Below are 14,434 nucleotides of genomic sequence, written 5' to 3' on the forward strand. Positions count from 1 at the left end.
CCACAACTACTGAGTCCACGTGTCACAACTACTGAAGCCCGTGTGCCTAGAGCCCGTGCTCCACAGCAAGAGAAGCCACCGCAATGAGAAGCCCGCGCACCGCAACGAAGAGTAGCCCCTGCTCGCTGCAACTAGAGAAAACCCACACGCAGCAACGAAGACCCAACAGAGCCAAAAATGAAATTAATTAATTATTTTTTAAAAAGCTAGTAGAAAACCAACATAAGTAAAACTTCTTGCAAGTCCTGGTGGCAGGGCCTGAACGTTGCAAGGCCAGCTGGTCATGTCTGCGTCCCACTCCAGCAGGGGAGCCTCGGGGCCTGATGAGCACCTGCTGTTTACTGGGCACACGTTGCCAGCATCCAAGCTGTCATCCAACCCTCTCTGCCACCCGTGAGACAGGTATTATTATTGTCTTACAAATGAGGAAGTAGAGGTTCACAAAGGTCAGTGACCTGCCCAAGGTCCCAGAGGGCAGAACCTCAGTCTGCAAGAACCTGAGCTCTTACATCCGAGTACCATGGTTCTGATCCCGGCTGCCCTGATTTCTAACTGAGTAACTTTGCCTTGGGTCCTTAACTTCTCCGTGCCTAGTCTTCTCATCTGTAAAATGGAGATGACTCCTGTGTCCCTAGGACAAAGGTCTATTGGGAGGATTCAGGAGATGGTGGATTAAAAAGTCATTAGGGGGCTTCCCTGGTGGCGCAGTGGTTGAGAGTCCGCCTGCCGATGCAGGGGACACGGGTTCGTGCCCCAGTCCGGGAGGATCCCACATGCCGTGGAGTGGCTGGGCCCGTGAGCCATGGCCGCTGAGCCTGCACGTCCGGAGCCCGTGCTCCGCAACGGGAGAGGCCACAGCAGTGAGAGGCCCGCGTACTGCAAAAAAAAATAAACAAAAAATTCTTAGGGTCCTGCTGCTGCTGCCCTCGACCCACTCTGCCTCAGTGTTTGCCCTTCTTTGGGACAGAATCAGGAGACATTTTTGGGGTTCAGAACTCCTGGACTTCCCAGGAGGTGGGAAGTAGAAACTCCCACTACCAAATACCAGGCTAGTGGGTCCGGTTCCAACCCAAGAGGAGGCTCCCTCACTTCCCACCTGAGTCTCATCCCTGTGTTTTGCTTTTCCCTGGGCCAACTGGGAATATCTCAGAGCCTTGAACTCTGCACCAGAACCCAGGAGAGTGGAGAGTCTTTCATACGTCCCTACTTTGAGACAGACTTTAGCCTCCTGCCTGACCATCCCGTTGTAAGTTTATCACATGGTCATTGCCTGATTTCCTGTTCAGGACTCCGAAATGTCAAGTTCCTCATTGTACTGGGCAGGGGGGAGGTGGGGATCTCTTTTACCAGAAGCAAGAAGATTCTGAACACAACAGCTCTGCTTGCCGACAGCTCTTTCATCTTTATTTCTAGTCCGCTTTAGGCTTCTTTGCTCATCTAAAAATCCTCATCTGGTCACATTTCTGTGACTTGGGACATTATCAGTAAATGATGAGCCCCCGGGGACCTGGGACGGGAAATGGATGGGACACGCTGATGGCAGAGAAGCCCAGCTCTCCACAGTCCACCGAGACCCCTTCTGAAAGGTCTGCCGGTCACTTGCACAGTCCCCGTTAACACTCCTGTCTCTGCGAATGCCAACAAATAACGGCGTGAAATCTAAACATAAATGAGTTTTCACAGCTAATTACGGCTAATGCGAGCAACTTTCAAAATTGCCAAACATTCCTTCCAGAATAGTACATTTTGCAACTATGAATTAGGCCTAAAGAGCCAAATTTCATAAACATAATTTAGCATACAACCAAATAATACTACTAAGTGCTTTCCGACCGGCCGTTAGCAGCTCCCCGAGGTGGGTCTAATCGCACACTCTCCCATTTGGGCGTCTGACGGCACAGGCCGTAAGGCTCGGAAACCCCAGGAAGGCAGTGGAGGAAGCAGTCATTTTCACGGCCCTCCAGCCTGAGTGATCAGGAGCTGTTCACTTCCCCAACTTAACGGCGATACACCCAACCCAGCGGTTCCAGCTGCAGCTTTTAGCCACGCAGCTCCGGCCCTGGTGTGGCAGCACCTCCGTCCCTCCTGTCATCATTCTTTCCCAGTGCACGTCACCTTGATGTTTGTTTGTGATCGCCAAATCAATGCATGATCACTGCAAACATTATGGTAATAAAAACATAGAAAGTGATGCCTGCCCTTGCTAATCCCACCCCACCACCCTGGTGGTGAAATCACCTGTGTGAGTTTAGTGTCTGTTTCTCCCCCATTCAGCTGGGGGTACAAACTCAAGCACACACCCTCTTATACGGGCGTTATCTTTATTTTACAAAAACAGGACCACACAACACTTCTTTTTACACCTTGCTGTTCATACTTAATAATATATTTGGTGCCTTTCAGTGCCGGTACATGTAAATCAACCTCTTTTTTTTTTTTTTTAAATACACACACTATAATCTATCCAGTCTCCCATAAATGAATATTACAAACAGTGCCTCTGTGAGCACTGTTTATTTGTCCCCACAAACACACCTACATCTGTGGGCTCTTCTCTGGGTATCTCTGAAGGATAAATTTATATGAAAATGGTGGTGTTGGGTCAAGGGGAATGCACAGCAAAATGTCAGAACCTAATAGCACCTAATTACCCTCTGAAATGAGTTGTATCTGTTTGCATCCTAGTAACAGTCAATGGAAATAGCTGTTTCTCTCCACCCTTGGCTGTTTTAAGTAGGGAAACCTGGGTCATCTTCCTTTCCATTCCTAGCCATGGTCCAGGGCTGGCAGACCCACACCTGCCCGCAGGTGGGTCTCAGTTCTTGCTGCTGGAGAGTGGCTATAGTTTCCAGAGCTCTGTTCAAAGTCTCCCAGAACCCTACTAACAAGAAGGGTTAAACAATTTGATCGTATTTCCTTCATACCTTTTTTGAATTACTGTCAAATGCAGAACAGTTCTCTCACCACGAGGGTCCCTCCTGTAGCCACACCCACTCCCAGCCCCCTTCATCCCTGTCCCTAACTCCTAGCAACTATATCTATAATTTTTGTCACTTTAAGAATGTTATGTAAGTGGAATCATACTGTATGGAACCTTTTGAGTTGGCTTTTTAAAATCAGCATAATCTCCTTGATATCCACTCAAGACGTGGCCTGTGTCAATAGTTGATTCCTTTTTATTGCTGAGTAGTATTCCATTGGTGTGGGTGCCTCTTGACTGTGACCATTTCTTAGACTTTGCTTATTTTTGATGACCTTTACAGTTTTGAGAAGTACTGGTCGGGTATTCTATAGAATGTCTATTGGGAACTGTCTGATGTCTTTTTCATGCCAGAATTATGGGTTTAAGGGAGGAAGACCACACAGGTCAATTAGTGTTTTAATCCCAGTCATATCAAGGTACATACCATCAACCTGACGTATCATCACTGTTGATGTTCGTCAGTTTCTCCACTGTAAAGTTACTTTTAAAAAAAAAAAAAAAAAAAACCCTCTTTATACTTTACTCTTTGAAGGAAGTCGCTATGCACAGCCCATACCTAAGGGGTAGGGAGTTATACTCCACCTCCTTAAAGGAGGAATTTCCACATAAATTATCTGTTAGTCTTCTGTATGGGATGTTTGTCTCTTTTCCCCACATTTATTCAGTCAGTTATTTGTATTAGTATAGACTTGTGGCTTTTTAAATAAATTTCCTGCCCCAGTCTTACAGACACCCATTTCTCCAAGGATCCATAGTTCCTTTTGTTGGAGAATAGAAGTAGAAACCAAGATGTGGCTGCTACGTGTGCTCCCTGCTAGCATGTGTCCTTGCTCCTAGGCACTTGCACCTGACAGAGCAAGAAATGTGTGTCTCTCTACTAACCTGTGTACATACACATCTATATATATTTCCAGATGTCAGCAGGGTTTACACGTTAAGGTAAACACAAGTTCATACTGATGTCTCCAACTCTAATCCATTACCACATGGATCATTCTAGCCTCCTCCCCTTCCCATACGGGTTTAAAAAAAAAAACAATCTTTTTTTATTGAGCTGTATAATTCACATACCGTACAATTTACTCCAAAATTCAGTGGCTTTAATATATTCACAAGACTGTGCAACCATTGCCGCTGTCTAATTCCAGACCATTTTTACCATTCTGCAAAGAAACCCTGTGCTCGTTAGCAGTCATTCCCACTCCCTCTTTCCCCTCTTCACCCAGCAACCACTGATATACTTTCTTTCGCTGTGGATTTGCCCATTCGGGACATTTCTTATCAATGGAGTCATACAATATGTGGCCTTCTGCATCTGACTTCTTTAACTCGGCATAATGTTTTGAGAAGTGGTAAACTCTTAGTCTTTATATGTCCAAACATGTATCTGTTTTGCCCTTAAACTTGAATGATGGTTTAGCTAGGTACAAAATTTGAGATTCACAAGTACTTGCCTTCAGCATTTTGAAAGTATTACTCCCTGATTCTTTTATGGCTGAGATGCCTGCTACCTGTCTAATTGTCATCCCTTTATAGTACTTTTGCCATGATTTTTTTTTTTTTTGGCTGTGTTGGGTCTTCGTTGCAGTGCGTGGGCTTCTCATTGCCGTGGCTTCTCCTGCTGCGGAGCACGGGTTCTAGGCACACGGGCCTCAGCAGTTGTGGCACACGTGCTCAGCAGCTGTGGCTCGTGGGCTCTGGAACGCAGGCTCAGCAGCTGTGGCTCACGGGCCCAGCTGCCCTGCAGCATGTGGGATCCTCCCGGACCAGGGCTCGAACCCGTGTCCCCTGCACTGGCAGGCAGATTCTTAACCACTGCACCACGAGGGAAGTCCCACCATGATATCTTTTTAAGACTTTTCTTTCTGATGCTCCATAATTTTACCATGGCATGTGTCAGTATAAATTGATTTTTATTTATCCTATTAGTACTTTTCATTTGAAGACCCATATGTTCCTCCTTTCTGGAAAATTCCAAATAACCCATCCTTTGGGTTCTTTGAACTTCTCATTCTTATTGCTTATGTCTGGGTGTCTGTGTTTTCTGATTCAGCTCCACATTTCTACCTTTTCATTCACTAATTCCCTGTCTGATTCGTGTCTAGTCTAGAATTTATCCCATTTATTGAGGGTTTTGTTTTAAATTTTTAATTCATATGTTTTATGTCCACCATTTCTAAATTTCCATTACCAACCCTTCTCATTCAATTCATGCCCGTTTCGTTTCACAACATCTTGTTCTTTTTAGTGGATATTTGTCCTTTATTGAGTACGTTTGATATCCTAAACATTTATTTTAAGTATTTCTCAGACAGTTTATATCATTGATTTCCCCTGAAGTGAATTCATATTCCCGACTGAAGAGTTTGAAGACTGTCTTACTTAGCATGAAATTTTCACGGATGGTGGAATTTTTTATTTCAGGTTCAGTTTGGGTAAGTGGTATTTGCAGCGGGGGAGGCGGTGGTTTCTCCCTCATTTTTCCTCTTGACCGACTTCTCCCTGTGCAGGGGTTTCGGCCCCCATCGGGGACCAGGCCTCACGATAGTGCTTTAGAGTCCTGGCCCTCCAGTCATCCTGCGAAACCGTGTTTCGGTTTCTTGACTTGAACCTGTGTCTGTCCTTCCTCCCTAGACCCGTGGGTTGCTATAAGCCTTCACCCAGTGCTGTGCTGGAGACAGCTCCTACCAACACATGAAAACCAATGATTAAGTGTTAGAGAATTGTGTGAGTTGGTTGTTAAACAGCCATTGTTAGAATTTAATTATACAAACTCATCATTAAGTAAATTATATTAAGACGCAAGGGTAATAAATGCTCATACTCGACACTTAACCATTTTCTAATGATCTTGCTCCGTATTATTCTCACCCCTGCTCTTTGGCTGCGTACAGCTCTCGTATGTGTGTTGGGAGCACTCCGTGGTGGTGGGTGTGCTCCTGGGCATCTCTTGACCACTCTGGTTCAGTGACATCACGTTGGTCATTTGAAATCGGCCATCGTGAGAATGTTAACTCCATGGAAATGAGTAAACATTACAAATCAGGTCCTTTTTTTTTTTTTCTGGAGTGCTTGTACCAGGGTGTACCAGCCCACCACCACCCTGGAACAGGGCAGCAGTGATTTTCTTCAGTCTCCTTCCATAAACGGAGGTATTAACACCACCCCTGTTTCCAGCCGGGAGCCAGCCTTTATTGCCTCATCTCAGAGAAAGTGCTTTCGATCTTGATTATCTTGTAAGAGCTCAACTCCCACTCATTACTCTGCCTTCCTGCTTTTTTTCTGGTCCATAGAGCTATTTATTTTGGTATTGAAGCTATCTCTGTCCTTTGGGTTTTTTTTTTTATATTTTATCCTTCATAGGTCTAAGTTTGGAGAGGAGGAGGTACATTAAATGTTGACCATGCTGTGCTATCTTGATTAGAACTCCACAAACGTTATTTTTTTTCAAAAAGATTTTAATATAGCTGTCAGTAATCTTGATGCTAGACAACAAATGATTACATATACCATAGTATATGATTTACGCTTTTAAAAATTCTTAGAGGTGTACTCTCCACGTCCTAAGATGAATAAGATACACCAAAAGTCCTTTAGATGCCTGTTGGCTAACCAGCAAGTCCAGTCCTGGGCGGCTGATCTCTGCGACACTAAGCAACCAATGATAAGTTAAAACAGCTTTTCCTAGAGTCAGGACTCCTGGCTGGGGGTAAGGACAGCTTTGCACATACAAAATACCAGAAGGACATTTAAAACAGAGAAGATGTTACCTACTAAATCCCATCTCCGTTTTCACAATGAGAACACTGCAGCTTCCAAAATAAAGCTGTATCCTATGAACAATGAATAACAGTGGGCATTTGAATTGGGTGTCAGTTATAGAGATTTGAAGGAGTGCTTGTAAATAGCTTGTTCTCTCGTGGTGTGGAACATGTACCTTCTCCTTGCTGCATACATGTCTTCACGTTTTGTTATTTCACTGGCCCTATCTTTGGCTCCTGGACTCAGAGATTCCTGAGAAATATGAAGGAATTAATGAGTAAAAAGTATCTGTTTAAAAGAGAGGGACAAGTCCACCTCCTTATCCCTTCTCCTATTTCAAACCTTTTTCTCCTTCCATCCAGCTATTCCTTTATTTATTTTTTTAACGTCTTTACTGGAGTATAATTGCTTCACAATGGTGTGTTAGTGTCTGCTGTACCACAATGTGAATCAGCTATACGTATACATACGTTCCCATATCTCCTCCCTCTTGCATCTCCCTCCCACCCTCTCTATCCCACCCCTCTAGGTGGACACAAAGCACCGAGCTGATCTCCCTGTGCTATGCGGCTGCTTCCCACTAGCTATCAGTTTTACATTTGGTAGTGTATATATGTCCATGCCACTCTCTCGCTTCATCCCAGCTTACCCTTCCCCCTCCCCGTGTCCTCAAGTCCATTCTCTATGTCTGCGTCTTTATTGCTGTCCTGCCCCTAGGTTCTTAAGAACCTTTTTTTTTTTAGATTCTATATATATTTGTTAGCATATGGTATTTGTTTTTATCTTTCTGACTTACTTCCCTCTGTATGACAGACTCTAGGTCCATCCGCCTCACTACAAATAACTCAATTTCATTTCTTTTTATGGCTGAGTAATATTCCATTGTATATATGTGCCACATCTTCTTTTATCCATTCATCTGTTGATGGACACTTAGTTTGCTTCCATGCCCTGACTATTGTAAATAGAGCTGCAATGAACATTATGGTACATGACTCTTTTTGAATTATGGTTTTCTCTAGGTATGTGCCCAGCAGTGAGATTGCTGGATCATATGGTAGTTCTATTTTTAGTCTTTTAAGGAAACTCCATACTGTTCTCCATAGTGGTTGTATCAGTTTACATCCCCACCAACAGTGCAAGAGGGTTCCCTTTTCTCCACACCCTCTCCAGCATTTATTATTTGTAGACTTTTTGATGATGACTGTTCTGACTGGTGTGAGGTGATACCTCACTGTAGTTTTGATTTGCATTTCGCTGATGATTAGTGATGTTGAGCATCCTTTCATGTGTTTGTTGGCACTCTGTATATCTTCTCTGGAGAAATGTCTATTTAGGTCTTCTGCCCATTTTTGGATTGGGTTGTTTGTTGTTTTGATATTGAGCTGCTAGTTTATTTTTGAGATTAATCCTTTGTCAGTTTCTTCGTTTGCAGATATTTTCTCCCATTCTCAGGATTGTCTTTTTGTCTTGTTTATGGTTTCCTTTGCTGTGCAAAAAGCTTTTAAGTTTCATTAGGTCCCATTTGTTTTTTTTTTGTTTTTATTTCCATTTCTCTAGGAGGTGGGTCAAAAAGGATCTTGCTGTGATTTATGTCATAGAGTGTGCTGCCTATGTTTTCCTCTAAGAGTTTTATAGTGTCTGGCCTTACATTTAGGTCTTTAATCCATTTTGAGTTTATTTTTCTGTATGGTGTTAGGGAGTGTTCTAATTTCATTCTTTTACACGTAGCTGTCCAGTTTTCCCAGCACCACTTATTGAAGAGGCTATCTTTTCTCCATTGTATATTCTTGCCTCCTTTATCAAAGGTAAGGTGACCTTATGTGTGTGGGTTTATCTCTGGGCTTTCTATCCTGTTCCATTGATCTATATTTCTGATAAACATTATTTTTCATAGACATGTACCTTCTACTCTATGGCTGTTATATAGGCCTCAAAATATTTCCTTCATCTCTCCCAAGGTCATTCACCTTTTCTCCCTTCTCTCCTTGTCCCCTAGTACTTTCCTGTATGAGTTACAAGAAACAGGTTAATAATGTATTATATATATATGAGTTATCCTTGAAAAGATTGTGGATGTCACATATGCTGCCTTCTTATTTATCATATGCTGAATAATATTATGCATTTACTATAATAATATGTGTTGTTCACAGAAGAAACCACTGGAGCCCCCAAGTTACCTAAATGGAAATCCTTGGCCCCCTAATGTTTTTTCCCTTCCCTGCAGGTATCAAAGCTGTGTTCTCAGGCCACTACCACAGAAATGCCGGGGGCACCTACCAGGACCTCGACATGGTGGTATCATCTGCCATTGGATGCCAGCTGGGCAAAGACACCCACGGGCTCCGAGTCGTGGTGGTCACCGCTGAGAAGATCGTCCATCGATACTACAGTTTAGATGAGCTGAGTGAGAAGGGAATAGAAGACGATCTGATGGATTTGTTGAAGAAAAAATGATTGCCGATTATGATTTATTCACTTTTCACTTCTACTGGTTTTTCATTTTGGAAGAAACAGCAGCTGCACACAACCCCATATTGAAATAAAAAAGTGTACCAGGCAGATTTGTGAATTTATGTCCTTTCGCTTCAATCAGAGAGCTAGGTCCTGTCGTAAATGATATTTAAAATAGAACTGCCCTCCCTATGCAAAAGAGAGGGGAGGAGCCTGGGAATGAAAGAATAAATGATGTTATTAGAATCTCTCTGCATGGGTGATTGAATAAGTTCTCCTAATGATGTGTCTCTCAACTCTGCTCTGAATTAGATGGTTTTCTGGCATCATATGGTAAATGTCAACCTATCGATCTCAGTCACACCCTGTTATCCAAGTGTGATCTCTGATGATTCTTTGAACAAAAGTCATCTGATTATAGTAAACCGTGGTCACAACTCCCCAAATGCTAGGCAAAACGAAGATCATCTCCTTTCCTTCCTAACAAAACAAATAATTGTGTTCCGTTACCAGAGCCAGAAACTCATCTGGCTGAGGAGCTGAGTAGCCGACATTTACTCTTAAAGTCTCGGGCATCTGTTATGGCCGATGATGAAGCGGATACAAGTCAAAGCTCGAGTTTACCTTCATGGCGGCCTGAAAAGTCACCTTTGCACATAAATCGTCCATGTTCAAAAACCTCATCCCGGAGACTAGAACCGAAGCCCTAAAAGGCCGCCTCTGCAGTCATGGGCAGCACGTCTGATTCACTCACGTTCGCATTCGCTGCTGCAGTAACTCCCTCCGCAGGTGGATGTTCTCGTGTGATCGGAATCATCCTCCGTTTGTGAGACTCTCAGCTCTGTCTTCTTTGACAGAAAACATGGGAATTGATGCAGAGTTCTTCAGAAACCAAGCAGAAATTCCTGTGGGGCAAAAACAGTGCTTTCAGCCACGTTATCTAAATTGGCACCAATTTTGATTAGATGTGCTGGTGCAGGATCCCTTGACCAAGGAGCGTGGATGGGTTAAAATCAGCATTGTCTTTGTTTAATCTACCTCGCTGCTGCTTCTCTGCGGCTCCTGACCACTGCGTAATTTTATCCATGCCGCCTTTTCCAGCAGTCATCCTGGTGGACAGGGAGCCTGGGTACTCGCCATCCTGCCAGGAAAACTTCACAGCGTTATGCAGTAGCATTCAGTCATTCTAACAAAACAAAACAAAAACACAAAAAACTGGTTGCAAATGAACTGCAAAGTCCATTAAATGAAAAGACTTTCATGTTAAAAAGCTTCAGTCAGTGTAGCAAAACCATGTGAAATTAAATAGAAAGGTAACTGGATATATAAATTCATAAGGAACAAAAGACAAGAAGTTAATTTTACTACAGATCAGTGACACACCATAGCTCATTGTTATGTGGCAAGAAATTAAAAATTTTCAAAATTAGAATGCTCCTGTTTTAGAGTTCTGCTGCATTCTTGCTTCGCATTCGTCTTTCTTGACAACAGATGGGGATAGAAGAGATCAAGAAGGGGAATTCAGTAAGAGGCGTAACGCATAAGCCATGCGTTTGAGGCCTGAGATGTGGTAACTTCAGAATCGGACGTGAGCAACGTGAACCAGGACCATCAGTGCGGATGTGGGTCTCCTGGGGGAAACGGGGAGAGTTTAATCACCACGGACTGGAGCTCTCTTAGTCACGTCACCTGTGCAAAATGCTCTAGACTGTGGCACTTGGGTTTGGGAAGGATATGGGAATAATTAAAAGTAATTGAAATGAAACTTCTAAATCTCCTTCTCCAAAAACCTAATAAGGGAGATAATTGATTCAAAACACAGCAAGAATATGCTACGAATAGGGAATCCTATGAAATTCTCACCATTTTTAAAGTAACCAAACAGCAGTATTCCCCAGTGGTGATAGGTTCAGAAAGCAGTTAGGAAATGATAGTGTATCATTCTGATAATAATTACCAATGCGTTCACTTATGAGTCCTTTTTCTTTAAAAAAAAAAAAAAAAGACATATATTTTTTAAGTGCCTTATACTGGGATAAACAATAAAACACACCATGATCATAAGTGCTATGGTTTCGAATGTTTATTAGGTGCTAAGTACTGTTTTAAGTCCTTTGGCTCAGAGAGGTGGGGCCGCTTGGCCAAGGTCACTCACCTCACCAGTGGGGAGCGAAGGATTGAGATACAAACAGTCCAGCTGTTGCGCCTACGCTCCCTGACATTATCCTCTTTCCCGGAAAACGTTTTTCACAGGTGAGAGGTTTGTACCCGCTCTTGGCAACACGGCACCCAGTTAGCTGGAGGCCCTGGGACTTCATCCCAGCGTTTGTAAAGCCTAGGCAAGGCCCAGAAGCCCCTTCTCTGACACCAGGTTCAGGGTGGCAAAAGCCTGTCCAAGGAGCAGGTCGTTCCAGGCAGAGAATTTTCACTGGAGGAGATTGAAAAGCTGGATTGAACCGTAATGGGCCACAGGACACAGCTCTGGCCACAACAGTAAACACTTCATCAGATGAAGCTTCCCTTCTTGTTTATAGTTTTTACCCCAGCGGGTAGGAAGCCAGCATCTCTCTCAGGGCAGAGAGGGCCACCTAATGCTCCCCCCCTCCAATTAATCATTTTAATTGGGAAAAAAATAAGGGGCTGCTAATGGAGGAAGCTTATTTAAAGTGATCTAGAACTGGACTGTCAGGACTCAAGGGTGGGTTTGTGAGTAGCAGGTGGGGAGATGATCATCTAACCGCATTTGGTTTTTACAATAAGTAAGTTTATCTCAAGTCTTCAGTCATGTTTACCCCCAAGTTGGAGAACGGGGAAAAAATGTAGTAAACTTCATGGCACTAACAAACAGAACATTTCATAATATCCTGATTTTTCAGCATTGCTAGTTAGTCAGTCCCTAATAGAGGGTTATGAGGCAAACACTAGTTTTAAGCCTGACTAATGACACTAGGACTGGGAAAAGAATCTAAAAAAGAGTGGACATATATGTATATATATAACTGATTCACTTTGCTGTACAGCAGAAACTAACACAACATTGTAAATCAACTATACTCCGATAAAAATTACAGTATGGAGGTTCCTTAAAAAACTAAAAATAGAACTACCATATGACCCAGCAATCCCACTACTGGGCACATACCCTGAGAAAACCATAATTCAAAAAGAGTCATGTACCACAATGTTCATTGAAGCACTATTTACAATAGCCAGGACATGGAAGCAACCTAAATGTCCATCATTGCATGAATGGATAAAGAAGATGTGGCACATATATACAATGGAATATTACTCAGCCATAAAAAGAAACGAAATTGAGTTACTTGTAGTGTGGTGGATGGACCTAGAGTCTGTCATACCTAGTGAAGTAAGTCAGAAAGAGAAAAACAAATACCGTATGCTAACAGTTCTATTAAAAGCATATATATATATGGAATCTAAAAAAAAAAAAAGGTACTGATGAACGTAGTTGCAGGGCAGGAATAAGGAGGTAGACATAGAAAATGGACTCGAGGACATGGGGTGGGAGGGCGAAGCTGGGGTGAAGTGAGAGTAGCACTGACATATATGTGCTACCGAATGTAAAATAGTTGGCTGGTGGGAAGCAGCCGCATAGCACAGGGAGATCAGCTCGGTGCTTTGTGTCCACCTAGAGGGGTGGGATAGGGAGGGTGGGAGGTAGACACAAGAGGGAGGGGATATGGGGACATGTGTATGCATGTGGCTGATAAGCCTTGTGCAACAGAAACTAACACAGTATAGTGAAACAATTATACTCCAGTAAAGATCTATTAAAAACAAAAAAGGTACATGCACCCCTATGTTCATAGCACTATAAAAAATACAAAAAACACTAGGACCATTTACCTTATGTACCTGCAAAAGATACTGAGTTACATATAACTGTAGAATCTATATACACATAATACAGTTTAATATTATAGTCTGTCTTCTAATGTGAAATCTTTTGAGAAAAGGTAGCAAAAACATCATTTGCATTTACTTGAACTCTTAATACTTATTCCCCAAGTAGTGTCTAAAACAGTTTTGTGCAGTCATGAAATTAAGTAACAATATAGTATTGAGCTAAGGGGAAAGAAGACTTAGGAATAAATTGTCAAGGCAAGTTCTAGTAAACGCTCTCTGTAATAGACACCAGGGATTTCTTGTTCAGATAACCTTAGCAGTTTTGGTTGCACATGCACGAGATAGTACTTGACAGGTAATACTGTTTTTTTTTAATAATTTCATAAAATACTGTCTTACACCGTTGGAGAGCTCTTAGGTATATTTATATATAGGCACAATGGAGGATTTTTTTCTTGGAATAATAAATGATTTCTAGCATCTTTCTAGAAAACATTTTACTGACTAAATTATCTTTTGCCTTCAATGGATTTTATTTCCTTTTTTTTATTTTAATGTTAGTGACTATACCCATACACACACAAATATATACAGATTGGTTTTTTTCTTTAGATAACACCTAAAACAACAATGTAAGTAAAAAACCTATGTAAATAAATTGTATTGAATGTGAATATTCACAAGTTACCTTTTATTATTCTGTTCTGATATTTGTCTTTAAAAAGTAATTTTCTTCATTAATAGGGCTTTGCGTCTCACTTACAACAAAGTCCAGACTCCTTCCTACGACTTCCCAGGCCCCTCCCACTCTGCCCCAGCCCCGCCCGTATCTCTCAGCTTCGGCTCTGCCACCCTGCCCTTGCTGACCGTCCCACTGCCCTGTGCACTTCCTGTTTCCTCTGATGGGAATTGGCTTCCTATTATTTTGACCTCAGCTCAGAAGTCCTCAGAGTATCCTTCCTTCCCCACCTGTCTGCGGTTATGTTCCTCAGCCCCAGGCATCACCTCCCCACTCCCTTGTTTACTTTCTTCCTAGCATGTCACTAAGAAATTTGCTTGTTTTTCTTGATCTTTATATCCCCCCCCACGCCCACCCCCGAATGCAAGCTTCGGAACAGCAGGGACCTCGTCTGTCTCATCGACCATTCTTCCCAATGCCTAGAACCCTGCCTGGGACGGAGGAGCTGCTCAATGAATACTTATACCATGAATGTGGAATAAATAAGTAAAGATAGATAGCAATACTAATTATCAACATTAACACAATACAGGGAAGGGAAAGAGGCCACATTCCTAAGCCTTGTGGTAGTTCTTTGGGAATCGTCCTCAAAGTTAGGTATTGTCAACAGGTCAGTAAATAACAGC

General features: G+C 42.6%; 1 protein-coding gene across 1 annotated transcript in view; it reads left to right on the forward strand.

Moving 5' to 3' along the window:
* CPPED1 (calcineurin like phosphoesterase domain containing 1) overlaps positions 1-12,673 on the forward strand; it is a 117,677-nt gene extending 105,004 nt beyond the window's left edge. Inside the window, exon 4 of the mRNA XM_067706604.1 lies at positions 8,976-12,673. Within this exon, the coding sequence (XP_067562705.1) occupies positions 8,976-9,205 (230 nt within the window). The 3' untranslated portion in view covers positions 9,206-12,673. The remainder of the gene's footprint in view (positions 1-8,975) is intronic.
* The last annotated feature ends 1,761 nt before the right edge of the window (positions 12,674-14,434 follow it).

The sequence above is a fragment of the Pseudorca crassidens genome, chromosome 15 (genome assembly GCF_039906515.1).
Source record: "Pseudorca crassidens isolate mPseCra1 chromosome 15, mPseCra1.hap1, whole genome shotgun sequence".
NCBI classification, from domain to species: Eukaryota; Metazoa; Chordata; class Mammalia; order Artiodactyla; family Delphinidae; genus Pseudorca; species Pseudorca crassidens.